The sequence below is a fragment of the Agelaius phoeniceus genome, chromosome 1 (genome assembly GCF_051311805.1).
Source record: "Agelaius phoeniceus isolate bAgePho1 chromosome 1, bAgePho1.hap1, whole genome shotgun sequence".
NCBI classification, from domain to species: domain Eukaryota; kingdom Metazoa; phylum Chordata; class Aves; order Passeriformes; family Icteridae; genus Agelaius; species Agelaius phoeniceus.
Window position 1 is genome coordinate 36,290,515 of NC_135265.1, and position 27,787 is coordinate 36,318,301.

The 27,787-nt window shown below is 41.0% G+C and overlaps 2 protein-coding genes across 5 annotated transcripts in view; one reads left to right on the forward strand and one right to left on the reverse strand.

The window, feature by feature from the left end:
- LOC143693770 (uncharacterized) overlaps nt 1-13,957 on the reverse strand; it is a 105,499-nt gene extending 91,542 nt beyond the window's left edge. The window contains exons 1-3 of the mRNA XM_077176454.1: nt 13,823-13,957; nt 11,645-11,725; nt 10,839-10,969 (exon numbers count right to left, since the gene is read on the reverse strand). Of these exons, the coding sequence (XP_077032569.1) occupies nt 10,839-10,969; nt 11,645-11,705 (192 nt within the window). The 5' untranslated portion in view covers nt 11,706-11,725; nt 13,823-13,957. The remainder of the gene's footprint in view (nt 1-10,838; nt 10,970-11,644; nt 11,726-13,822) is intronic.
- A 4,232-nt stretch (nt 13,958-18,189) lies between these two features.
- The window catches only part of GALNT15 (polypeptide N-acetylgalactosaminyltransferase 15), a 30,341-nt gene continuing 20,743 nt past the window's right edge, over nt 18,190-27,787 (forward strand). The window contains exons 1-5 of one of the 4 annotated variants that reach the window (XM_077176481.1): nt 18,631-18,839; nt 19,113-19,567; nt 19,777-20,322; nt 25,867-26,033; nt 26,747-26,951. In XM_077176481.1, coding sequence (XP_077032596.1) covers nt 19,778-20,322; nt 25,867-26,033; nt 26,747-26,951 — 917 coding nt within the window. In that variant the 5' untranslated portion in view covers nt 18,631-18,839; nt 19,113-19,567; nt 19,777. Of the gene's footprint in view, nt 18,271-18,629; nt 18,840-19,112; nt 20,323-25,866; nt 26,034-26,746; nt 26,952-27,787 lie in introns of those variants that run through there. The other 3 variants (XM_054644057.2, XM_077176467.1, XM_077176475.1) reach the window with 3 other exon arrangements.

Below are 27,787 nucleotides of genomic sequence, written 5' to 3' on the forward strand. Positions count from 1 at the left end.
GAGAAAGAATATGAGAAGAATAGCAGAAGGAGGAAAAAATGTGAATGTCTCAAGCATGTCCTCATGTCTTTAAAATGCTAGGAAAGAAGGATCACTATTTCCATTTCACTCCCCTCCTCCAGTTTCAAGCACTCTATGGGAGAGGAGATGATGACATTAAGAAGTATATCAGGAACAGCTGAAGCAGGAATATTGACTATGTCTGAAACATCAGACAGGTTTTTCTTTCTCAGTGAATTAGGAGTTGTGATGTAAAGCCCAACAATTTCCTTCTCCCACTTCACTGCTTACAGAGAGTGTTATTTATTCCTAATGCACTGTAGAACAAGCTTTGGGGGAAGTGTTTCTCTCTATTGATTCTCCAGAGATGTCTACTTACAGCTATATTTAAGTACCACTCGTGTAATTTATGCACCTCTAGCATTAGTTGCTCTCTTCTTTTGTTCCCCAACTGATCCAAGGAAAGCAAATGAGATAAAGGCACATTGGAAATAACAGTTATTCACTGAATGGCAAGAACTTTGGCAAACTCAAGTTGAACATGAGACTGGCAGTGCAAAATTTCATATGAAGATTCACTGCTGGGTCAATCACAAGAAGACATGAAAATGGATTTCAAAACACGTAAAAGATTTTACAGTAAGTAACCACCAAATAAACAACAACTGAGAACTGTTCCTATTAGTGAGTAATGCAGCAGAATAAATCCTCAAAGGAGCCAGGAAAAATATGCTCCATGGCATTCTTGGCATGGTAATGCCGGTAGTTGAAAAGGTAGTTGTAGGGAAGTTGTAGGCTTTTATCCCCTTTTGTTCCATAGTCCTACAAAAAGAAAAAAACCTTTTCTTTTTTTTAGTTGCCTTCTATGGTTCATTTCAAAGTGGTTCATATATTCTAGGGAAAAAACCTTGAGTGGACAAGTCACAGCTGTAATTCAGTAAATCTTCTCATTACAAATCATCACTTCTGACATGAGTTAGAGCTCAGATCTTGCAAAAAGTCTGTCCTATGATGAGAAGAAGCCATTAGTCCTCCTGCTCCAGAAAAATACTTTGGGGTAAGGTTTTATTTCCGAGCAGCGCTTTGTCCAGATATCCAGAGGACACAAGTACACCCAAAGCAAAGCACCTGGCAGGAGTTCTGCTACCCCCACACCAAGTAGGGTGGTGTGTTCTGTAGCATACCTGGGACAGCAGCAGGACCTCCCAGGGTCACTGCTTCAAATTCTGTTTTCTTGCACAGACAGTTTGCCACTCTACCCACAGCATCTGCTGGTTGGCCCTCATCAGATCCCCTTCTCAACTCTGAACTCAGAAGACAGAGGCTGTCAGACAAAGCATAAATCACCCTCTCACCTGAAGTTGCGAGTCTCGACCCTTTCACAAGGCAAGCACCCGAGCAGTGCCTTCAGCTGAGAGACCACTACAGCAGCAATCAAATAATGTCAGCTCATTCAGCCCAGAATTCAGCAAAACCACATCTCTTGTCCCTTGCATGCCACAGGGTATCTTCTGATGTTCAAGGCAGCTTGCAAAGAGGCTTGATTCCACAGTCTGGCAAAGCTGGCTGTCAAAATGATTGTCTAGGCATTTAGCCTACATTTTCCATTTGTATTTTTCATGTTTATACTAATTTATGCATATAAATCAGCTATATGTATCCATTAGCTTTTCTACATTTTAACAGCCAAGTACTTCTGAGTGAATATTAAAGAGATGTTAATAACATGGCAGGGCTAATTAAACATTGAGCATGTTGCTCTGTAGCTAGCATTTTAAGAACTACAGCTGCTGTGATGGGATTTCATTTATGTGCAAGAAAACACCCTCTTAAAATAATCAGGAATACATTATTCAGAAAAATACAATATCAAACTCTTTCAGCTGTCATAATAACAAAAAATCTGATGGGAGAAAAATCAAGCCATTTAACAATTGTATAAGAAAGTTTCAATTTATACAAGGAGGTAAAGCTTTTTCCTCTTATGCCTAGATGATTGTGGTTGCGATAATGCTGTCTATTTATGATGGATCTGGATGAAGTAATCCAGTCTTAAACGGTACAAAAAAGAGATAAACACATGTTAATAAAAGCACAGATAAAGTGCATCAGCAGATATGCCAAGGATCTCTCAGCTGTCAAATACAGAGACAGCAAGTATCTTTAGAGTTCAGTGTATAGCTATTCTGAATGTTAACAGCAAGCACAGGCAGGCAATTTAAACAAAGACTAAAGCAGCAGGCAAGCCATACTGCACTGCCTCAGCTGCCTCTCCTGCTAAGGATCCTGTAATATTATGTGAAAGTCTTATTTTCCTATTCTTGCTTTATAGGATAGATCAAATCCTGAAATACAATTTTCCATATGAAATGTGATTGCCAACTCTACTTTAACTCTGTTAATGTAGCACTGCAAAGTTCTATTTCTTTTTGTCATATCCATGTCAACCATTAACTCTAAGCCTCTCCTTTTTTAGATTATATTGTCTATAAACACTTTGAAATCTGAAAATAAACCTTATTTATGATAGCTTGTAGTTCTGCTCAAGTATCACAAAAGTTATATTGCAGCAGTACTGACCCTGGCATCTCATATTGTGCCTACCAATAGCTGTGCAAACTTCAGTGGGTTTACACAACTTTAACACCTGCAATTTATGCAGCTCAGTAGACAAGATCAATATACAGTTTGAATGCCTCCAAGCATCACTTAATCTAGGAAGAAATTATTAGTAAAATTAAGTATGAAAACCAGATATGGCTGTATCCACAGAGGAGCCAGATCTGAAAAATGGCATACTGGCTACATTAAAATGGAGAAAAGTCATAATTTAAAGCCGTACTGGTTTTGAAAGAGAAACCAAAACTTGCCTCTGTTACAGCAAAGGCATATAGAAGGATAGAAATAGATCCCATGATCTCAGTGTTATTGAGACATTCTGAATTTTTGGATGATTAAAAGAAACAAGAAATATATTCAATTAGGCTAACACACAGCAGTCCCAACTTCTGAAAAACTGCCCTTGAAATAAGATGTTGGCACACTACATTTGAGCAAAAGCAGACTTTCAGAATGGGATAAAGCACTGTGCCATTTAGAACGGAAGCAACGAAGATTAGATGCAGCTAACTGTGATGTCTTATATAAATAGAGTCAAGCAGGTTATATCCCAGCCTTTCAACAGCCTTCCCTCTTCCAGACAGTCTGTCACCCCTATGACATAATAGGGAAACCTCCAGATGGGAGAAACATTTTCCTATGATGATTTTTACTACAGTCTAAAGATCCATTGCAGGGTTATTTCCACTGATTGCCTCCCACAGGTCAAAACCATCCAGTTAAAATATGCATCTAAAATAAGCATTGCTGTCATATTCCCCAAGACAGAAAAACATAAGGAAGATTTTACTAAGATTAAAAACTAGCAAAAAACCCCATCTAAGACTAAATGTCAATATACAAAACCTGTTAAATGGTAGTCCTGCATAAAAGGACTGACATGTACCTTGCATATCAAGATTTATGCTTCTAAATTTGGGTCTTTGATTCCTGAGTGAAAGATTTTCATAAATAGTGGTAGAGATGATGGTTTGCTTAAGCACAGCACCTTTTTCTAGAGAAAGCCACCCTCTACAGCCATATGAGAAGAGACTGCAGCTGCTGAGATGACACCTTGAGTGGATTGCAAGGATGGCATCTTCCACAGAAAAACAAAAGACAACAAATGAGGTCCCCACGGTTGTGACCTGCAGCCTCATGAGATGATAGATGATGGGTGCTCAAATGATACATTTGTACAGAATATTTGTCTTGAACATACAGAGAACAGAACATAAAGACTTTAACCTGAACTATAGTCATCTTTATAATCCTCTGTCACTACATACTTGGCAGTGGATCTTCTGGCCCTCTGGCTTTAAGCTAGAAAGCTCCCTAGCATGACATGCAGGAGTGCAGAGGAGACAGATCTGATTTTTATCAGCTCCCCTCCTGAAGCAAGGCAAAGAAATCCATGTCCAAAGAGCAAGCATATCTCTTAAATGAGGTTAGAAATTAGGCAGACTGCTTCATCTAAAAAGTAGAAATAGCATGGATGTCCCTCAGCTTAGGTGAGGGACTAGCAAAATAAGTGTAAAAAATGGTACTGTTAGAACCAGTTGATGTACTGTACCCACTCTCTCATTACAGAGTTAGTCAGCCAGAGCCCAGACCATAAGAACAGACTAATTTTGGACTTAAAGAGACACAGAGGCAATCTAGCAAGACTTCTTCCAAAAACACAGAGAGCTGTTCAGTTGAGCAAGCTCATTTTTGATTCCAAGGCAACGTGAGCAAAGATTTTTTTGTACTAGGAGAGAAAAAAAAATGTACTTGTCTTGTGCTTTTAGGCAAAACATTAATAAAATGACCACACTGTAGCAGTGAGCCTAAATATCATTTTCATTAGAAATCTCACAACTATGTCTAACAGCAGGCTACAGCTTAGCAAGTGTGGGTCTAAACCATTTGCAATAAATGTAGATATGTAACAAGCAATTCCCATTAGCCTCAACTAAGGACTTGGACAAAAGTAGTGTTAAAATAAAACACCTACTGTGAAAGCTATAGAATGAGATTGTGATCCATATTTAACAGTCTTAAATTAAAAGACACCAGAGGAGGATGGATGGTTGCCTGATGCAACAGTTTGCTAGAAGGCTGAAAGCAAGAGTATCTGCACTGTTACAAATTTATGTTTGAGTTGGTGAGGATTTAGAGAGCTGTAAACAGGCAAGATGAAACCCTGCATCTGACTAGGAACCCCAAGAGCTCTCAGTGTCCTGGGAATGATTTTGTGCATACAACTCTCAAGACTAAAATACCTGTTTTTTCACAAGATGCAGATAGCATTAAAATCGCACTGCAATTGAACTTGATGCATGGAAAAAATTCTTGCTCCAGAAAAAGTGTGAGATAATCAGGTACAAGGCCATTCATTCTACAAGATGGGCAATAAGGCACCAGGCCATGTCAGCTATCCATTCTGGCATGGCAGGGCACAAATGGACTTACTTGATCCAGCAGCAAGATAGCAAATGTTCCTAGGGGGACCAGAAGACCATACAACAAATAGCAGAGCATACCCCAGAGGCTGGGTGTAACAGGCCCTTAGGTTGTTCTTACATGTCTGGAATTCAGCATCTCATCACTGTGGATATTATATTACTATCATTTACATGTTGTTTCAAGAAGCACCATGTAGGTACATTTTCAGTCTTATGAAGACCTGGTGGGAACTGATCTGTTGAGCAGCATTTATTATCTGGGACTGTGATTATCTACACCTGTGTAGGGTGTAGCCCCAGCACATGAGGAATTTTCAAGCTGTACAAAAGCCCTTGCTCTTCCTCAAGGGAGAGCCCCATTGAGCTCTAAGCGATGGGAGACAGTTATCCCTTTCCATTTCCACATGGCAAAGCACACAGGGACATTCTGCAGTATTAATTTCTGACAAATTCTTTACAACAGCAAATGGAGCAGAATAGAAATAATTTGCTTTGTTGTTAGGATAAATGCATTCACAGAGCAGTCAAAAAGCAACTTGGAGATGTGTCAGTGGTCTCCTGCCTTAGGGAAAGCATCAGGACAATAGAGATTTATATTTAAGAAAAAACAAACAAACACAAAACCAAACAAAAACTCAACAAAACAAAAAGAAATGGAAAAGCCAAAACAAAACAAAAACCAAAAAACATGCCCCAGTGTAACACTGAGACGAGCTTGGCAGAAGAAATGAAGGTATATTTTGCCCGACATAAGAACAGACCAGCCCAGGGTGATGTACAAAACATGATTTAGCTTGGAGTTTCCAGTTGGAAACCCAATTTCAAATCCACTGAAAACAATGGAAAGACTTCTAGACACAAAGCTAGGTGACATGCAGACTGAATCCTTAACCAACACAAATGGGGAACAAGTTGGTAGATAGTATTTGTTTGCAACAATATTTCCAGGAAAAGTTCCTTAAATGAAGGAATTCCTGTTGCAAGAAACTATTTTTCTTTAAAATTATCATTTTATCTTGACCTTATTTGCCATTAGACTAACTTTAAAAGCACTACATCTCTGTGCAAACAGAATACATACCATGAAACATACATTCCTGTAGCTAGTTGCTCATTTCTAGATGAAAACTTCAAAACTATTTTCCTTACCACCCTTTTATATTTTTAGAATTAGTGACTTGACACAGTTGCACTGCTTGTAGTAAGCACCATTTCAAAGAGTATTTGCCCGAATAAATCTGAACTTCTCATTAGTTTTGTAGACTGGGTACAGTTTAGTTGTGTTTTTCTGAGTCTTTGCTGTTTTCTCCAGAGAAGTAGCAAACCCAGGAGCTGCCACTTTGACAAGTCTTTGCCAAGCAGGAAAACTTCAGAACACATTTGACTAAACTGACCTCATGAAATGAATACATTAACAACTTGGAAGAGAATAACTCTTACTCATACACAATTAGATATTGCTGCAACATGATCTGTTTGGGCAGAAATATATGAAAGGTTGTTAAACCTACATTGAAAGAAGCTCTTGGCCCAGGACTCTCCATCAGCACTACTGTACTAAACAGCTGTCTGGAGACATGTGGACACACATCAAGTGTCCAAAATGTGTGCACTATACCCACAGCAGAACCCTTTGGCACCAGAAGTGAAGCACCCTCCAAACTACCATCTCACCACCTCTGACCTGCACATTAGCATTCATCCTCATCTGACAGTAACACAGCTCCATCCAGGTTTCAGAGAAGCCACCCTTTGTAGACCACCCTCCTTCCACACTGCTACAAGCACTCATGCTTTGAGCACAACAAGCCTGGTGACTGCTGGGTCAGAGGGAAAAAATACCAAACCAAACACTGTTGCTGCCTAGCACACCAAGCCACACCTTCAACAGCACTAGGAGAGGCCATCCCAGCAGTTTCAACACCCCTTTCCATATTTAGCAAGCCAGGAAGAAGAGGGAAAACTGGCTCTGTGCGAGACTGGGGATGTTCAGCTGTGCAGGCAACACTTGACTCTTTGCTTTCAAGATTTCAACTACAACCAGCCATGCCCCATCATGGGACAGACAGGAATCATCTCTTCAGCTGTCTAACTGAAAAGCCAGCACCACTGGCACATACTTGCTGGTGTTTCACACCAGCTGCTGCCTAGGTTGCCACACTGCTACCCAGCACCTGCATGGATAGAGCAGCTATGGATACTAAGAATAATGTGTGATTGAGCATTGGGAGCGACAGTCCTCAATAGGATTCAACCTGTTTGCCCCTCACTTTACATATTGCCCAATTCCAAACATAATCACAAATCTCTCTCTGTGAGCCTAAAGGGTTGTCACCACAAAAACAAACACTATTTTCTGTTTACCACAGCTGTAGGCCTCAGACATGTGGTCTGGCACCCTGTCACTAAACACAGCCCTCACATCAACTGAGGCAACAGGTTCGAGTAAGTTTACTGCTGCTTTTTCCTTTGTTTATAACTCATTCTTCAGCCTCAGTCCTTCCTTGGCACAAAGCAGAGATTTAGCAATAGCACACGCATCTCATATTTCCACTGCCACAGGTTCAATAAAGAGCACAAATCATGGAGACAGATGTATCATAGGTGAAAACCTCTGCCAGCCTGGGCTGCAATTCCTCAGTCTATGAATAGCTGCCTCTCTGACTTACAGACAGCCCTTGCATTAAGAAATACAGAGTATCCAGCGTTATTTATTAACACTCATCGATGCCCTTCAGGTTTGAGGGCTGCCCTCTTAGCCATGGCAGGCGTTTTTTCCACACAAAACATTGAGTATTGGGAGGCAATGGCAACATCCTCACGTACCACAGGTTACTCACCACTCTACACCATGCCACAGGAGTGGAGCAGCTGAGGTAGCCTGGGAATCTGTGGATTTGCTATAAGCTCAGTGGAATCAGAAGACAGCATGGGACAGTCCATTTTAGCACACTTATATAAAAGTATGTCAGTAAACAGGAGATTACACAGTCTTGTGGTAGTGAGTACCATCTGCATGGGAGAGGAATAAACTGCACAGTCCTCTGATCATTTGCAGGAATTATGCTTGTAATATTATAGACCTAGGATTTTTTATTAACATCTCTGTATAAATTATGTTATTTCACCATATATTATCTAGTACTGTACTGCTAGAAGGAAACATTAAAGCAACAGTAGACTGTACTGTTTTAAGAGGCAAACAAGTTTATCAGCAAGTTTAAAGGATATAAACTCCTTGTGAACATCACTTTTATCCATGCAAAAGCTTAAAAAATTACAGTAAACAGCAAGGAAATTATTACATATTGCAGGAGAACAAGTAAGATTTTGTTGACGTTAACAGCCACACTGAGCTGTAACAGCATATCACAAGCTCTTTCTACAGCACTCTGAAAGTCCTGGAGAATGACCCCACATTTGGAAGAACCAATGGAGGATAGTAAACAAATCCCTACTATGTTGAGACATCCTAGCCATTTTGAGCTTCTTTATAGAAAACATCTCTGCAAACCCATTCAATGAGTAAATTTTCCTCATGGGGAAGGAAATTCCCAGCTAAAGGAAGTTTACATCAGTCAGTTCCATCTACATCTGGCTGTTAGGTCACTTTCTCGTACAGCTTTGCAAAAGAGCCTCATTCTGGCTATTACTATGTCTGATGCTACACAACTCTAACTGGGGACTCAAGGTATGATATCCTGATCCAAGCTGGAAGCAGCTATCCCAGAATGTGTCACCTCAATTTGCTGTCCACAGTAACTTCAGCCCTTACAAAACTACTGTTAAGATAAGATTGGCATTGCAGAGTTGCTGTGTGAACATTTGACATAACACAGGTCCTGTCTGGAGAAGGCAGAAATCTAAACAGAAATGTAGGAAATGCACAAGTAAGTGATCCACCGGTAAAGACTAAATGGGAGGAGTAGGGAAGAGTCCACATCTCCTTATATCCCGCTCTTGTGCAGTTTCCAGGGCACTGTCACCATTCACTAGATCTTTCTGAAGCAACTTTCAAGGAGTTTGCTAATTCTCTCTACCTTCCTCCATGTATAGAGCATAGAACAAGGCATATGCTCTAGTGCTGTTTACAGAGTAAGAAGTAACAGAGCAGTCAGTGCAACTTCCAAAGGAATTCCTGGTCGCTTACTCTGCAGCTACGTTAATACCAACGTGTTTCCTGGTTACCACTCCTTGCAATGTTTATACACCAAGAACAGACGATCATTTCACAGAAACCAAAGAGCCTAAATGAGTGCAGAGACAAAATACCACAAAACAAAAAACTTGGTGCATTACATTACCAGAAGAGAACAAAGCATTTTAAGTATTTAAGAAATATACAGATGATGTTACTTATATGAAGGTATATAATTTTTTTCATGTTAGTCAATGCCCACCCATTCATTTTTAAAATTACCTCTAAGAAGGTAATCTGAAAGATAAGTCTGGAATCTGCCCTTCCTGCATTATTCTATAATTAAGATTAAACTTTGTGAAGTATTTGCAAGAAGTCTCACTGTAACCAGCTACTTTGGACGTGGACAATAGCTCTTCCACCAAGAATTCATACAAGTCAAATTAAATGAGACCTTGCTTAAAGAATCTCATCCAGGATCTATTAAAATACTGGTAGCAGTGAGACAGTTTCATACCCACCTTGTTAGGTTTTGGGGTTGTGTATTGTAAACCACTACCTACTTTAAAGTTTATTCTTTCCTTTGCTAGTATTTCTGAGGGTTTTTTCGCCCTTCCCCCCTTAATAAAACATCAGAGGTGAAACATAGATTAGTCATATCTGAGACATTCCAGCATATTAGTTTGCCAGCCATTAGTAATCTGAATTCTGCGTAAAGTTCCCACTATAAAAGCAAAATGCAGGCAGATTTTGCCAAAAGTTGTTCAGATAAAGAGGGGGATCCTTGAACTTCTTTGCAGGAGCCAAGCAAAATGCATTAGCTTGCACTCTCAGTATGTAGAGCCAAGGGGAAAACAGAGACCTAGCCTCATATGTTGGCCTCGTGCCTTTTCCACACCATAAAATGACTAAGGCAACATGGAAGAAATGTTCTCTATGCCCTGCTGAAATGTCATATTGTTTGCATTCTCATTTCCAAAGGCCTTTGCTTTACTAACAGGCATAAGTGCATTGCTTCATTTTGGATTCCTGTATTATGTCCAGTGTTTCACTTCCTTAATTTGAACTTTGACAGCTCCCGTACTGTCAAGGAATGCACTGAAAATGATGCTGTGCAAGAGGGTGAGAAAGAGAAGGAGGTGCAATTTTATGCGTAATATGATCTACAGAATTTCATACTGCATGCAGTAGGAATAAAAGTAGTCATTAGTGAGATGAGGTATAAATTTTACACTCTTGTAGTCAGTTACTCAGCTGATCTTTCCAGAATCTTGGAAAAGTGTACTGCAGCTATGCATATATATTATACTTAATGATGGCCATTAAGTCTGCAGTCACAAGATTCAGCCTGCCTTTTGCAGCTAAATTCATACTACAGCCTCCCAGATTTTGTAATAGTTACTGACATGGTACAAAATAATATTCCTGTGGAATCATGACCCTGATTAGTAAAGGGATAACTGCACTCCTTTCTTCATCTTCATTGGTCCCCATGGGTTTATACTAACAATAAATTTGTTTCATTCTTTGAAGATGAAAGGTGCTATAAAATGCACTTTATTAAAACCACTATAAAGACTTGTTATTTTTGTTTATATACCTGCTGAGTGATGGTTTCCAGAACAGCACCCCCTGAACACACACACTCACTTTACCTTCTGGTTAGGAGAATTCCTCTTAAAATGTAAGCCACTTTTCCAGCTTTTGGTGTACAGCTTCTTCTTTGCTTCAGGACTATAGATCAGCCTTTCTATAACCCAGAAAGCTGGGTGGGAATACAGGTTTCCTGTAAGGTAGAAGTGATAGAGAGTCTTAATAGATCAAAGTGATCCAGCAGACCAGGTTCAGAGGCAGATGCTTGTCTTGACTCTTGTCTAGGCCAGGAAATGGTGGGTTTGGGTTGAGATATGGCAGTGCCAAATTCTCACTATCTTTGACCCCAATTAAAAGTCTCCCATGATGATTCTAGTGATGATCCCTTGCCCTGCATGTTGCCTTTCCTTACAGAGGAAAAGTCCTGAGAAACCTGCAGGACCATTTTTTAACATCTACTGAAAAATTTCTTCCCTCTCTTTTCCCTTTGGTGCAGAATCTCTGAATCACTGTTTCCCAAAACTCACATGGGCTTATTCTTTTGAGACTGATGACAAAAATGTTGGTGCTAGCAAAAGAACAGTCCAGGTTCCTAGTTCACCAACCATAACATAAATCTGCAGTCACAAGAGTTTTCAGAAAAGGATGCCATCCCTAGGTATACCTTTAAAAGTAGGACTCTTCCTACCAAAATTCACCTGCTTCACATTTTCAGTCTCTCACTGTATAGATGAGGAGGAGTGTGATTTCTGAGAAGCACTCAGTACCCTTAGACAAAGACTTTGTTCAAATTACTTATTGTAAGCCTACTTAATTTTCTCCTCATTTAACAGCTCTATTATTTGTTTCAATTTCTGTGAGCCTTTACCTCCCAGATGGCTTCTCAGACTGCATCTGCTAACCACCTTCACAAACCAAGTATTCCACATATGCCAAGAGAGCCTTTTCCCTAAACAGAAAAAAAATAACAGTAATAATAATAATTTTTTAAAAAGCCAAAACAAAATGAAACCACAGATCAAGACCCAACATGAAGAAGAAAGGATTCAGGGAAAAAATCACAGCAATCTAGCACTGTATGCAGTAATTAAGTAAGAGAATAAAAATAAAATTTTACTTCAGCCACAAACATATAAAAATAAACTGGAATAATCAGTTACATAGCTCAGTTTGTGTTCTTGTGCATTGTAAAGCATGTCCAGAGTCTGGTAAATGACAGCACTTGACAGTCATAAATTTCTGTCTCTATTACCTTAGCAACCTGGTTGATATTTTTGCAGATATATCTTTCAAAATATTAACTGATGATTATTAACAACCTGACTGCTTGTGATCAGAGTAATAAAACTGTTTATGACTGCTCCTATTGCCTCTTATTTGGCAGTCAGAAGTGACCACAGCCTCTATCTTCCATCACCTCTACCCCTTTCTAGGCTGCTAAGAAGTAGTTTTAGAGATTAAACCTGTTGCTATGACAATCCTAATTCTTATAACTTGGCTTCCAAAATCCCTGTTCTTGCCTAAGTTTCTGTCAAGAAGAAAGCTCAGAAAATCACACAGAAAACTCTTACAAGCTAAAGGCAGGCAGAGACTTTTCTTGTAGTGAGTGTCTCTTGTAGCTCTGTGCCTCACCTCCTACCAAGGCTATGTTTGGAAAGGACACTCCTTTCCTTTCCTTTCTACCAGAGCTGTTCCTTTGGAAACACAGACTTGCACAGGGAATGCAGTAAATTACCAGATATCTCAGTTGTCTTGCCTCTTCCTTCCACCCTCTTATTCTTTTTAATGGCTTGCCAATGTGAAGATATTTTCATGACAGTAAACAAAGGGGTCTCATGTCCCTTAGCAGATTTCCTTAATTGAGGTAGTTTGGTATCCCATTTTAAGCCCGAGAAAATAGCTGATCCGAAACAAACCCAGATCCACAGGGATGGTCACAAAATGGAAACAAGGTTCTCTAAGTTCCAGGCATTACTGAGCACCTTCCCAGAGTGTCACTGTTAACCAGAAATGTACATAGGTGGCAAGTTTTAAAAGTATATTAACATATTAAAGTCATATACTTCATTCAGCTGTACAGAATTCAGTTCTGTGCTACTAAAGGAATGAAAATAGGAGGTTTTATCTATTGCAGAAAAAGAAAAAAAAAGGTAAGAAAGGAAGTATCTTCAACAGTTAGCTTACTCCTGTCTTTAGTAACCCTGCCACAAACCAATCAGAGTGCATAGGACAGGATTGTAGGATAAAACACACAGAAATGTATGAGAATAGATGAGGTTAATTTTATATATTTATATTGTTATATGTACACACACACGCATAGTATATATGCAGACTGAAATTCTATACGCATACACACACACAGGTATTTCCTTTCTATCTTCTGCCCTAAATTCAATCCTGCTTTTAAATGCATAGCCCACACACAGCTCCCACAGACACCAGTGACAGTGCTCATCTCTGAGCTAAAACTAGTTTATTTAGAACATCTTAGGCATGAAGCCCAGCTTCATTTTTGATATTACTTTAAATGTAATGTTTATTGTATGTGAATATTGGTGATCCTAAACAAATTTAAAGAAAACCACAGGGTTTGTTTTGGATTCCTGAACAAATATTTTTCAAGATGTACATCAGTATATATGGTTCCATATTTTACAGAATATCCAACCCACCATTAACTGCACCTCAACAGGGCAGAGAAGGGGGTAGAAGGAATCTAGGTCTTTCTTCTGGAAAGTAAACTTTGACATACACACAGTTGAACTGCATCATAACTTCTCTGTTAACTCTTGTAATGTGTTTTTAAAATTGGTACTTTAGAAACAAAAAGAACTATTAAAGGAAACAGGCTTGCAAAAATGAGTATTTTCCACTTTCCTCTCCCAAACTATTAAAGAATGTAGATCTTGTTTGGGAAATACATAGAGAAGTCATAAGTCCCACTCACACACCTGTTATATTAACATAGCTTACTTTCATTTGCTCTGTGTTTTCCTCATATTAAAAATGAAAGCACAAAAAATAATATCCACTGTAGCCTTACCTCACACATCCATCCACTTACTTCAGCTCCTCCATGGTAATAACATTCCCAAACATGCCCTCTGTGCTCTCAGTTCATGCACACTTGCTACTCAATTGCAGGTCATTAAGCTGCACACCTGCAGTGACTTAACTCGTGGTTTACTCAGCTCTGAACCACCCCCCAGCAAGAGTGACATCATTCACTCCTCACACTCTCATTAAATGTTGTCTTCTCTTCATGATACTCTGTGCCAACTTCCCTGATGAATCCAATGTGCAATACTCAGCAGCTAACTGAAGAACAACTATTTATTATACCAGCTACACATAAATATGTAACTATTTAGGAGGAATAAAAAAATGTAATTTCCAGCTTAGGTGATGTGAGTGACCACTGCCTTGAAACAGGAGCAATCTGTAGGCAACCACATGTCACTGAGCACTTAAATGTGTGAAGAAATGCCAGAACCATTTAAAGCTTTTTCTCTTCACTAAACACCACTTTAACTAAAAATACTTACTATGGGGACAGGATTTCCATATGAATATTGTGACTTTTAAATGCTGTCTGTATTTAGAGTCTCTGAGAGACACATGTTGTTTATATACCACCTGTATGTGCAGAAAGAAATTGAGTAAAAACTTCATTTAACATGTTGTTAAAGCTGCCCACCAGCTAAAGAGCCCTTGGTGCAGAAAAAAGGTTTTGCTGTGGATACCTTTAGCATCACTTGGGTTTTTTGAGATTTCTGTTTGCAAATGGTTTCATGACCTGTTCTATGGAAGAAAATTCCAGCCATAAATGAAACTACAGGCAGAGATCCCCAGTCGGTACCTATCATGGAGGACTCCTTCTTATGACCTTCCATCCATAGGGCTGAATATATCTGTGATGTAACACCACTGGTGTTAATACTACATGAAGGATCAATTTCCCTTACATTATTTGTTTCATTTTTTAAAGCCAAGGAGGCCAGGTCAGCTACTCTGAAAGAGTAAACCACCTTATTTCCATTTCCACCTGCAATTTAGAGCCAAGTATTTAGTCCCACTATCCCTAATGGTGGGTTAGATGCTGTTAGATGCATTTTATGGTCAATGCAGGATGATATTCTAGTGAAGGATGTTGGCACTAAAATAGTCAGAACCAGTTCAAAACTGGATTCAGATTCCCTTAGGGTGGGGTACTGGGGATTAAAGGTATCCAGAACCCTCTCCAGCCTGAGGATATTAATAGTGGTTGATTAAGAGGCAGGAGGTGGTGATGGCCTGTGTATTGCCCACAGCACTTCAGATGTACCTTTTCTAGGGGGGTTAATGATAATCAACAGTTCTCATCCCTCACAGATAGCTGGTAGCTGTGTAGGGCTGAGTAGAGGCCAGGTTTTAGGCATGGTACTGCCCTTAATGTCCTGAGAGCTACCATTTCTGAGTTAGCCAGAGGCTGGGGTGCAGTAAATCCAGAAGCTGTCCCTCCTGTGATATATATTCCCTTTACTTTCCATCCTGTGTGCCTGACCTTCATGCCCACAGAACTGCTTTTGAAAAGCAGAGCAAGGGTCCATGGCTTCCATGCTCCATTTTACATGGGGCATGATTTATGAGTAGAAATCTTTTAAAATGAAATTTCAGATGTATTTCCTTCACTGACAGATTGGCAAACACTTATAAATCACAATTCAAGTGCCAAATACCCTACCAGTGATCAGCAGATTTTATCAAGCTTTTATAGCCTTAAAAAGCAAGTTCCACAGAACTTGTTCTAACTTATTATTAACTTGCTATTAGAAAATATCATTGAATGAGCAATATTTGCTACAATGCCATGCACAGAAACCATCTACAATACCTGCAAATGAATGATATCTTCTTCTGATCTAAAAACACATATTCTTTATTATATTCTTGGAAGAGTGGGGAAAGTTACTTAGTTACAAAAACACCACAAATCCTGTGCACCGTGTAAATGGTCTCATTTTATGCACTGACTTTCTTCACATCTGTGCAAATAAAGCCATTGTTACAAGCACAAAGAGCTGTGGCATACAATACATGCAGCTATGAAACCATGAGTGCTGCTATGTGTTGAGTCTTTAAATGGAAGTGGCACATCTGCTTTTGGCATAGGAGTGTAAATCAATCCAAGATGTTTATTAAAGAGTCAGTAACAACCTGTCCACACGCTCTTTCTTCCATCCAGCCTTGGGTTTGTTCTTGCTTTGTTATTTTCCTGGCAGTTAAACATGAGCTCTGTACACTGAAAGTATGTGGTGTTTCTTCACGTACGGATAACATAACATGTCACGTAATATTGAACAAGTATGTGATGCAGAATGGTTTGGACAAAAATGCGAGCCAAAATGAGGTGGGGAGGAAAGGGTAAGTACAAACAGCTACAGAACAGTGACTGAAAGGTTTGTTGCTCTGCAATAAGGCAACTGTGTTTCCTAATGCCTTTAGAATTAACGAGACCTAGATTTGATTTCATGTTCCAGTTCTTGGCAATTAATGAGCAATATTTGCAATAGTGAAGGATGGTGAATATTTTCTTAGGGAAGTCAATAACTGACTTTGCATTTGCTGAAGGTATTTATACCACTGGGATTTCTACCACTAGATCTACCTGAGCTGGCCTGGTAGGAGTCAACATAATATTGGCACTGGCCAATACTGACACTGCAAACTGGCCCTTTTTGTGAGTAATTGCTGGTGTATTTGGACAAGCTGTAACATGTTCCTTTCCCAGGGACTGAGGAGCTCTAGGGTTTGCTGTAGAACAGCAGTCCAAGGACAGCAATACCTTTTGCGGGCAGCCTGCTTGTGGGCTATCTGCACATAGCAGCACCTAAAAGATTGGACCTCAGGGTGAAGGCAATGGCTCTGGGTCTGACAGTAGAACCTGAGCCATGCAGTGCTCCTTCCCCTTCCATCAAAGGATGCACAGGAAAGCATCCTAGGAAAGGGAATCATCAACAACTAGGCAGGAGGAGCAACCCATTCTGTGTCCCAGTGAAGGGCCTACTTTGTAACATGTCTGAGTAACCAGAAGTATGAAGAAAAATACGATGGATATTATATTCTTGACTTCCATGTGGGGAGATCATAACAGTGATGCTGTTCTTCAAATGCATTGAAGGGAACAAGATGTCCTGTCAGATACTAAAGGGAGGCTCATCCATTGGAAAGAAAATATCTCTTTCATATGATGGCAGTGGAAAACCACTGTTTTAAGAGATAAGATTGAAAAACAGACTGATGGGAAATGGTTCAGGAAGGCTTGTTGTGCAGAAGAGGGAATAGAAGCTGCTGGAAGTGTGCCACCCAGTGTTTTGTACTTGCACATTTAATTGACTAGACTGAACAAACATCATCTACAATTGTTCATTTCTTCTTTGTTAAAATGGTCAGGATATGTTAAAAGGCTGGATTCCACATGCATGTTTCAGTGATAATGTTACCTATCAGCTTTGTCCCAAAAGTGTCTAAGATTGCTGTAAATTTGTTGATTGGGTGTCTTTTAATCTGTAGCTGAAATTCAGATGAGGTGGATTTGCTCAGCAATACAAAACATACCGGGACAGAATTTATACCGTGATTTCTACTGCAGGCTGGAATTATCTTGATAAGACTTGTTACAGCATCTTGTTAAAATATTTTAGCCAGGGAAAAAATATTAATTAAATTGAATCAAAATACTCAGGTAGCCCAGAAAAATTAAAAAAGGAAAAGAGAAAGTAATGCTTTCTCCCATTTATTCCACCCACTCTTAAGTTTCTCCTTTTAATTTAATTTTATTTTATTCCATATGCCTGATAATGGGACTTTGTGGAACTGAATCTTTTGAAGTCACTGGGCCAGCTTTTTGGAGAACATCTCGGACAGGTCTCTTCATTTCCATTCCATTTTGTCTTTCTATGGCTGAAACATTGTTATTTAAATGAGTGCTTCCTAGCTCTGATTTTTTTAATGCAAATGTGTGCTGCTTCCCTATTGAATTGAAACCATCAATACTTCTTTTTCCCTATGAAAAGCAGGATAAAAAGTAATATTCTCAGGGCTGAAGGTGAGTTGGGATGTTACTTTTGTGTGAATTTAAGCTAAAAAAGGGAGATACATACAATAGTGAAGTATCAAAATACTGGCTCAATCTTCTTTCTTTTCAAGATATGATTAAAGCAGTTCTGTAAATTTCAAAGAACAGCTGATGCAGGGAAGGTGCCAAGACACAGCAGACCAGTCACACTCCCTCAAGGCATTCTGCATAAGCTGCTTAGAGAAGTACACACAGAAGTGAGACACTATATGCCTCCAGCAATCTTATGGTGCTCTATACCGTCCTTGCCTTTGAAAGTTGTGATGCATTTTAATTAGAAAGTAGGTGTCCTCTCATGTTTAATTTTTTGGAAGCTGTATACCAGGAACCATAGTCTGAACTTACAGGACATCTTAGAGGGAATAGCAAAGAAGGTAAAAAATAATATATCCTTGGCTTTCTTTAGAGTATACTGCATGCCTGTCTTCAGGCTATTCTTTTAGCTATAATGTCTAGAAATGTAGGGCTTTTTTAAAATCTGTGAATGTGGAAGTTCTCCAGTAATCACATGCCTCCTGGAGCAGGAGCTTTCATCAAATATTGCATGATATGAAAAATACCACATCCCATGCCCCCAGCATCAAAAGGGGTGGCAACACCTGAGTTGCATCCATCCCTGGTCTCTGCCTGCCGGACCAAGAGGCATGTGATGCTGAAGCACGTGGATTGTCTCACCCCTTCTCCCATTGGACAAGCACTCATCTTGCAGCAAAAAATGCCACTGTCCATGCCCAGTAGCACCCATGCCAGCAGTATGAGCAAACAGACCTCAGAGACTGAGCTCTCCTTTTAATCACAGAAGTTGTTGTTTTCTCTCAGTGTCAGTGGTTGTTGTTCCAGCCCAGGCTTTTATATATGTTATTCCTGGACTAACGAAAACTTGAAGTGCTGCTTGCCCTGCAATACCAAATTTATGGATGAGGAGACAACTTCAGCTTGCCAGGTGATAATTTGGCACCCTTATGTCAATGTTAAAATCCCTACAGCTGTAAATATTTATTTGATATGAAATATAGTCCAGCTAACACATTATCATATGAATAAATCTAACCTTAAATAAAACATGTGCTCTCCATCTTTTACTCACTTTATAAAATTCTTGATTCTTGCTCTGTGCATTCTCAGCTTATTACAGCTATTCCAATGTACAGTCTGTGGTGTGCCTTGATTTCTTTTCTAATACAACATTCTGCTTCTTGTATGTCACCTCTTACAGCTTTTGCAAAGTTGTGATTTGATAGGACAAGCACAGTGAGGGCATTAGGACCGAGAGAAAGACGCACACATTGCTCTGTATTATGTCTGGCAAAGTGCTTCCTGACTGAGTGCCGTAGTTATGTGTGAAACAAAGTCAGGGACCGACTACTTCTCATCTGTTGATCACAGTTAACTTGAAGCCTCTGAACGAGGGAGAGCTGTCAGATCTGCTTTCTGAGATACACTGCTTCAATCCAGGCAGCAATTGGAAACTTTGAAGAAGCAGGATCTACCCTTGAAAGAAACTATGAGAAATGGGCTTTCTTTCAACTTAGAATTTTAAAAGGGAAAAAAAAAATCAAAGCTTTAGCTACTCTTTCAATCAGCAAAGCATGCACTTTCCTAACTAAGCTGGGACTCCGCATAATAAAGGATCTACTTTATCCCACTGGATCCATGCTACATTTTACTACAGTAAGTACAATATTAATAGGAATGTTATAATTTTTTTTCTATAAATAGAGAGGAGAGCATGAAATGGCATCAGTGAAATGTGAAGGGAGCAAAAAAATCCTCTTGGCAGATAGTGAAAACCAGGGCTTTTGTGCAACCCGAGGACTGAAATCTGAGGAAGATTCAAGTGATATTTAACATGACCATCTGTATAATTTTGTCACCAACAGTATGTTCTTGAGGAAGAAGTGCAGATATGGATCACGTAAGCTGCAGTTTCTCTTGCTGTTTCTGATGCTGGGGTTTTTACTACTGATGGTTACAACGCTGAATCCACCACCCAGCAACCAGAGCAAGGAAGGGACTTTCCAGCCTGTGGAGTTCAACCCCCGGGAAGGGTATCAGCTGGACTTTGTGGAGACCCAAGAGATGCTGGAAACCCAGGAGGAGAGCCAGCAGTACTACCCTTTGGATGGTCTATCGCCTTTCATCTCCCTGCGGGAGGATGAGTTGATCATGGCCGTCGTGTCGCCCACCGGCAAAAGGAACCACAGCAGGGCCAGGAAGGGCTATCGCGTGGTGAAGCAGCAGGGCAGGCGGCCGGAGGGGAAGGCAGAGGGGGGCCCCGAGTCCCAGCCGCTGTCCCTGCCCCTGCAGGATGGGCAAGGGGCTGCGGCGGGGGAGCGGCCGCTCGGCCTGGAAACGCACGGCTTTAACGAGGTGCTCAGCGAGCGGATCGCGCTGCGCCGGGACCTGCCTGAGGTACGACACCCGTTGTAAGTAAAACACCCTATTTCACTTCTGGGGAAAAACCTGCCTCCTTCCCCGCCGCCGCGTCTCCCTGAACATCCACTACTGCAAACCCCGCACCTCTCCTCCTCTAGAGCTCGCGTCTTTCCTATCGAACTCCCGTCCGGGTCGGGCGCTCCGCTCCTCAGACCAGGGACGCTCCCAGCCTCCTTCGGGAGGTGGTTCAAGCCCTCAGAGCCGGCGGGCGGCAAAGGTGGAGGGGGGCACGGTGCGGGAAGGGCAGCTGGGGCTCGCTGGGTGAGCGGAGCAGAGGCGCGGAGCGCAGCGCCTGTGGGGGCGGTGTGAGCGCTGCCGCGGCACCCCCGCACCCCCGGCTCGGCTCGGCCCGGCCCCGCTCCGGCCCCGCCGCGCCCTGAGGCCGAGCGGGCGGCAGCGCCCCCTACCGGCGCCAGCGTCACGGCAGGTGCCGGGGGTGGCAGGGCAGGGAGCACCCCGGGCCCCGCCCTTCTCCGTCCGTCCGTCTGTCTGTCCGGCTGCTGGGCTGCAGTGGGGGAGGGAACCCGCGCCGGACTGGCGAGCAGGAGAGGCGGCTTTCCTCCTCGGCCGGGCCCCGTCTCAGCCCACCTGCCGGAGCTATGGGGTCACTGGGCTCACAAAGTGATGAATGGCTGAAGAGTTGGGGCTTTCGGCTCTTCCAGAACAAAAGTGACCCGATGGTCACTCATAAAAGTGGAGCCGACTCTGCACTGGTGTGGCCTCACTATATATTTATATCGTGTGCAGTTTTGGACACCACAATATAAGAAAGATATAAAGCTGTAGAGGAGGATAACAAAGGTGGCAGTGGGTCTGGAGAAGAAGCCATGTGAAGAGCGGCTGAGGTCACTTGGTTTGCTCAGCCTGGAGAAGAGGAGACTGAGGGGAGACCTCATTGCTCTCTACAGGTTCCTCACAAGGGGAGGAGGAGCGGCAGGCACTGATCTCTGTGGTGACCAGTGACAGGACCCGAGGGAATGGCCTGAAGTTGTGTCAGGGGAGGTTTAGGCTGAACATTAGGAAAAGATTCTTCTCCCAGAGGATGGTTGGGCACTGGAACAGCTGCCCAGGGAAGTGGTCACGGCACTAAGCCTGACAGTTCAAGGAGAATTTGGACAATGCTCTCAGGCAAACGGTGCGACCCTTAGGGTGTCCTGGGCAGGGCCAGGAGTTGGACTCAATGATCTTTGTGGGTCCTTCCAACTCAGAATATCCTCTGATTCTGTGGCAAGTATTGAAAGGAAATTCCTGGGAAGAGGGAAGGTGGATACTGGTGTGTCAGACAAATTCTGCCAACACCACAGCTGCCACTGTAAGGCCATTTCGAAAAAATGTTGCATTTGAAGCCCCAGGTGTTACATTTGAAGTCTTGAGACTTTAGAGCCAGTTGTCCCAGCAGCCCAGGAAGGGCTGCTCATCACACTTCTTAAAAAGGATCTGAGGTGTATCTACTATCAAGCTGCCCCAGGGAAAGTCCAGGTTGGACATTAAGAAGAATTTCTTCAAAGGAAGGGCAATTAAACATTGGAATTAAATGTCCAGGGAGGTGTGGAGTCACTGAACCTGGAAGTGTTTAAGGAAAGACTGGACATCGCACATAGTGCTGTGGCCTCCTTGAGAAGGTGATGACCAGTCAAAGACTGGGCTTGATGATCTCAGAGGTCTTTTCCAACCTAATTGATTCTGCGATATGCTTCCCTTCCCAGAGGGAGCACAAGGAATGTGAGTGGTGTCTTGTCTCCTGTAACAAAAACAATTGTAGTTTTATCCCAGGACATGGTGGAAAGACATACTGGAAAACATTTTATATCAGACCCATAATACATTTTTTTCTAGTGTTCATTTTCACATATTTAAAGATAGCTGGCGGCCCCAATTTAAGGGTACAGTCTCAAAGAAAGAGAAATGAAGGAGTGTTTTCTGTACTTATTGACTAGGTTTAGTGTTAATTTGGTTAACTCCATTAAATAATGACATGCTGGTATTATTTCAGTTATTTTTTGGCATGCTTCACTGCTAACTCTTCAAACTATGTAATGTTCAAAGGGGAGTGACTAGCCTGGTTTACTGTCTTTGGTGGAAAGCCAAAAAACAGTTTTACATTGGCAGCTGAAGGGCCATCCAACAAGATACAGCTTCAGTTAATTCTGATCTTGGTAACATTTAAGCCATGGTCTCAGAGCTCCTGGATGGATTTTGCTGTCTCACTAGTTACAGCCTAAAGAGTTCTCAACACCACAGCTTACAGAGTCCAGAAACCCCAGATGTCAGCATCTGAGGCTGATTTAAATCCAGATCATAAACCTGAAGCAGAATATGTCTAAGCCAGACCTGTCCTTCATGGGATAACACACAAACCACAATTATGATTTTTAGGTGTAGTTTACTCTGGGGGCCTGGCTTACAACTATGTCAGTCCAGTTTTACAGCAGTATAAAAAGAGAGCAAACCAGAATCAGATTGTCTGTGTCTCTATTCGGTTTGCATCATGTTGTTCATCACAATGCCTATTATTATTTAATTAGAGGGAAGCCAACCAGTTAGAGATGTTTCAGTGAGTTATCTCCATGGACCCAGTCTCCCTCAGGTCACTTGAAATGGCATGGCAAATACTTCACATAAGAAGCAGCCCATGCTCTGAGGTACCTTCATCCCTCAAAGTGCTTTCTGCTGCTATCAATTGCTCCAGCTGGGACTGACACTCTCCTGGGACACCTGAATCAAGCCTGCCATTGTGACTTTTATCATGGGGGTTCTGCCCAAAAGAAAGGTCTGTTTTCCTCTCTTGGGTCTGAGTGCCAAATGGCAAAAGAAACTCACAAGGTATCTACAAGTTTTAAGTTTCATTACCAAAGTACAGCTTCCTCTGGAGTGCTGTTTGGAGCTGAATCTCAATTAAATATTTTCCTGAAGGTGAGTGGGAGTCCCTGTCAGCTCTGCCTTTGCCTTGTCAGAATTGCTCTCTGTTCATTGCTGCATGTGACAATTCCTTGTTTTTCACAAATTAGATTAAATCACTATGTCTCATATCAGTCACAGCCCTGACTTTTTGAAATGCCAATTTATGATAGACAGGCTATGAAACTGCTCCAAATTACAGGGAAGGTATTTTTGTGTACCAGTACCCTTGTGCATTTTTGTGAAGATTAGACATCTATATCGCAAGTCTTTGCCAATCTCCATGGCAACTAAGCACTTGCCACCAAGGTTATGTGTTCAAGTACCGTTATTTTCAATTCTTTTCCAATTAAGATTTCACAACAGCCTTATTTTCTTGCTATAACCACAGAACTAGCAACTAGCTGCTAATAGCTATAGAATGTTTCTGGTTAGAAGCTGCCTGATACTAAAAGGACTGCATTAGATCTTCACTTGTCTTAATTATTTCTCTATTCTATTGCTTGAAAATACTCACTCCCAAGTCATGAGAATATTCTTTCCTTGATCCTGCTGAAAATGGAAACAATCACGTTATATGAAATTATGAGGTAACAGTATTGTTGATTACACAAAATTAATAAACCAAGGACAATATAGATAATTTACAGTGTAAAAATAATCAAGAAAATTTTCCTTTCTATGCAAAAAAAAGTGAACTATTGAAAAATGCAATAAATTATTAAGATTGTTCTCATTTCAAATATATATTCTATAGAATACATATTATTCTACAATATACGTATTATTCTACAATATACATATTATTCTATAATATACTATATATATTTATATATTTATATATTTATATATTATATTCTATAATATATAAAAGTGCATCTATAGTAATCATTTATGTGTATTAAATCATTCAGACTATGGAATCTCTTATGTGATTAGCAGCTTTGTGTCTGGATAATGTCTAGCAGCATAGAACCTCAGTCCATGAACGGAAGCACTAAGTAAAACACTAATAAACAGAAATACTAAAATTATATCCCTTACATGAATTTCTGCTGAGTAGCCAATTGTTTAACAACCACTGTAAACTCTGTATAATTATTTGCTTGGCAATACAAAAATGCTGAAATAACAATGGGCTACATTCAGCCAATCGTGTAATTCCTTGAAGAAATTCTTGCTGCTGGAGATTAAATGAGTTAGGACACTGAATGACTGTTATTTGGAAAATAAAAAGATTTTTTAAATGTGCTTTCTAATGTCAGCAAAATATAGACATAGTCTTTGTATATCTACAATGGGCATTTGAAAGTATTTTCTAGAAAATGTGCACCCTCACACCAGAATAGATGGTTTTCATATACAGTTTCTGTGAGGATGAATGGGAAGTGTTTGTCATCTTTAAATGTTTGAGTGATTGTGGTGGTTTAACACCAGGTGGGAATTAAACTTCCCCCTGTTCCCCTCTGGTGAGGGAGGGACAAAGGATTGACTCTGGGTTGAGATAACAATTTACTGAAAACCAACAGCAATGGAGTAAAGAAACAAACAGTGACAGCAGCAATGCTAATAACAGAAGTATACAAAGAGAGAAGGTGCTTTACACACAAAAGGCATTCACCACCTTGACTTAGCGCTGCATGGCCACTGAGACAAAGACAAGTGAGATGTTCCTGTGTCTTGGCAATGACAGTGATTATTCCAGAGACAAAGACAGATGGCAGGGGGATGTTCCTGTGGCTTGGCAGTGTACTGCAGTTATTCCTGAGACCAAGACAAGATGGTGGCCCTCTCCTTACCCAGTGCCACATAGCCTCCTGAGACAAAGACAAGATGGCAGACTTTCCCGGCAGGCAGTGTTCCCCAAGCCCAAGACAATGAAAAACAATGAGGGAAAACAAACCCCCAAAACTGTCCACTTTGCACCATGCCGCCCGCTTCCAGACTGCTCTGCTGGTTTGATTGTACACTGACTCCCAGCTGGGAGTCTCATTCACCAGTGATTCATTTTCATTGGAAAAGCAACCGGTACAAACCTTATAATGAAAATACATTTTCTTTCTTAAATGTATCTATATTTGTAATCATGGCCCATATAAGGATCCATGTCATTGCCATAAAGGACTGAGATGTTGGCTTCATTCACTAGGATCTTGGTCAGGTAATCCACAGGTATACTGATCTGTTGTGCAGATGACTTATTTCATTTGTTAGTCTTAATGGTACTGCAATTGTTTGCTCTTTTCTTTCTTACTTGGGAAAATGTGGAAATTAGTGGAAGCTGGCCTGCTTTATCCCTCACTCTACTCTAATTATCTTCACTTTTTCTTTACATTCTGGACTGTTTCTGTTTGAGCTCTGGTTTTTGAGGCAGACAGCAGGAATAAAAAACTATCCCGGAACACAGGAACACTTTCTTCTTTTTGTATTATAATTTGATAGTGCTATTCCCATATTTTCACTTCATATTCCAGTTTTGGATATACCTTAGTACTTTCTTCTTTTAGAAGTGAGTTGAGACCTTAAACTGCTCTCCACTCCTGAAAGTTTAGGTGCTGCTTGCAACTTTGCTCTGAGAAAAATAATTAGCCATTTGTTCCAGTGGTTCCAGTGTCTTGCTCATCTCACTCATGCAGGTGCCTACAGCAAAAATATGACTCCAGTCTGCCTACTGCTAGTGTCATCATCTGTTTCCATGATGAAGCCTGGTCTACTCTGCTGAGAACTGTGCACAGCATTATGGATACAGCCCCAAAGGCCTTACTCAAGGATATCATCCTAGTTGACGATCTCAGCCAGCAAGGTAGCTCCCATTTCTCTCTATGTGAGTTCTCTTTTCAAAACTTCAGGGAAGAAACTGTCCTCCTCTAAGAAGTGTGTGAGGAGAGGAGAAGGCAAAGATGACTCCTGGGAAGTGAGCTAAGCACAGCCCAGAGCTGGCTACCAGGTTTCACTGTCCATCCCTAAAATTCAGCATAGCCTTTCAACTTTGAGGTATGTTTCTGTTTTTACCCCCACATCCTTTACAACCACTCTGAACTTTCTTACTTTAAAATAAGATCACAGTATGTAAATCCTAGGATTCCCACTGGACCAGGTCTGCTGTCATAATTTCCAGACTTGGATTTTGGCTGAAGCATAGAGTGGAAAAGTCCACATTGCTAAAGTAGTCCAAAGTGCTTGGGAAAGCCAAACACCTGTAGTATCTCACTCTCATCTGTGTATTTTATGAGATGATGAGAGCATCCACCTTTTGCTGAAAACAGGAAAGGAGGCTATTAAGATTCCCACAGGAATAGCCTCATAACTTGTGAATCTCAGTTTCCATTAGTCTCTACTTCCCTTTGACATTATGCTGCTGTAGAAATATTTGAAATGTGGCCTACTCGGCCATTTAAAACAAATGCCCCTGAAACATTTTCCCAGCAAGAAGTAGCATCTCCTACTACCTGTTTCTTTTCTCTAACAGCTTGAATCAAAGCTAAAACATTTCAGTGACTGTTGTGTTTCTGACAGGGCCCCTGAAGTCGGCTCTGAGTGAATACATCTCTAAGCTGGACGGTGTGAAGCTCATCCGGAGCAACAAGAGGCTTGGAGTCATCCGCGGTCGGATGCTGGGAGCCGCTCGGGCTACCGGGGACGTGCTCATCTTCATGGATTCCCACTGCGAGTGTCAGAAGGGCTGGCTGGAGCCCCTCCTGGCCAGGCTCTCCAGCAGCAGGTAAATATCCCTGGGTATGCTGGTTTCTGCTGAAAGGGACCTGTTTGGAAAGTGTTGGGTAGTTTTTGTAATCCTCCCTTGGTTACCTTCTTGCTTTTGGTCACATCCCTTTTATTTTCTACCTTATCAGCATATGTATCACTCTGATATGTGAGAAGCAGGATAGGTCTCATGGCTGATTACCCTCACTTTTACACCCTGTGTAAATTTCAGAATTTGTAACCTGTTAGAGCTTAGAAGCTTTAGAAGGCTTCCTGGTGGTCTGAATTAAAAAGGTTTCAGTCTCAACCTGTTTGTAAATCAGCAGACATCCACCAGAGAAAATTACTGCAAGACTCCATTGTTTTTACTTTTTAGCTGTCTCAGTAATGGAGCCAAGAATAAAATGCTTTGTCCTCCTGAGCCAGTTTGGCTGTGTACCATCTCACCTTTTGGCTGCCATTTCTCTTCCACAGAAAAAGCCCAGACTTCCAGGGCAATCCAAGCAGGCTTAGCTAATCACAGATACTTTCACTGACCCCAAAGTAACACAGTAAGGTAGAGATTAATATTTCTGAGTATTTAATGTTTAGGGTGGTTCTTGGGCCTGCTTTCTAATCTACAGCTAATCTCATCTATGCAGTCCTTTGAAGATATTAAAACCACTGCAAATGTTTCTAGGCTTACATGTCAGTAAATTTTTTATTAAAGGGACTTTTTAAAAAGAAAAATTTGTACATTAAATAATTGCTAGAGAGGGTAAAAAAAAAAAAAGATCTTCAAACTCTTACTAGACTGTTAAACAGTCATGCTAAACACCTTCAAAGGCTGTTCCCAGGCACTGGAAGAAGCTGCTT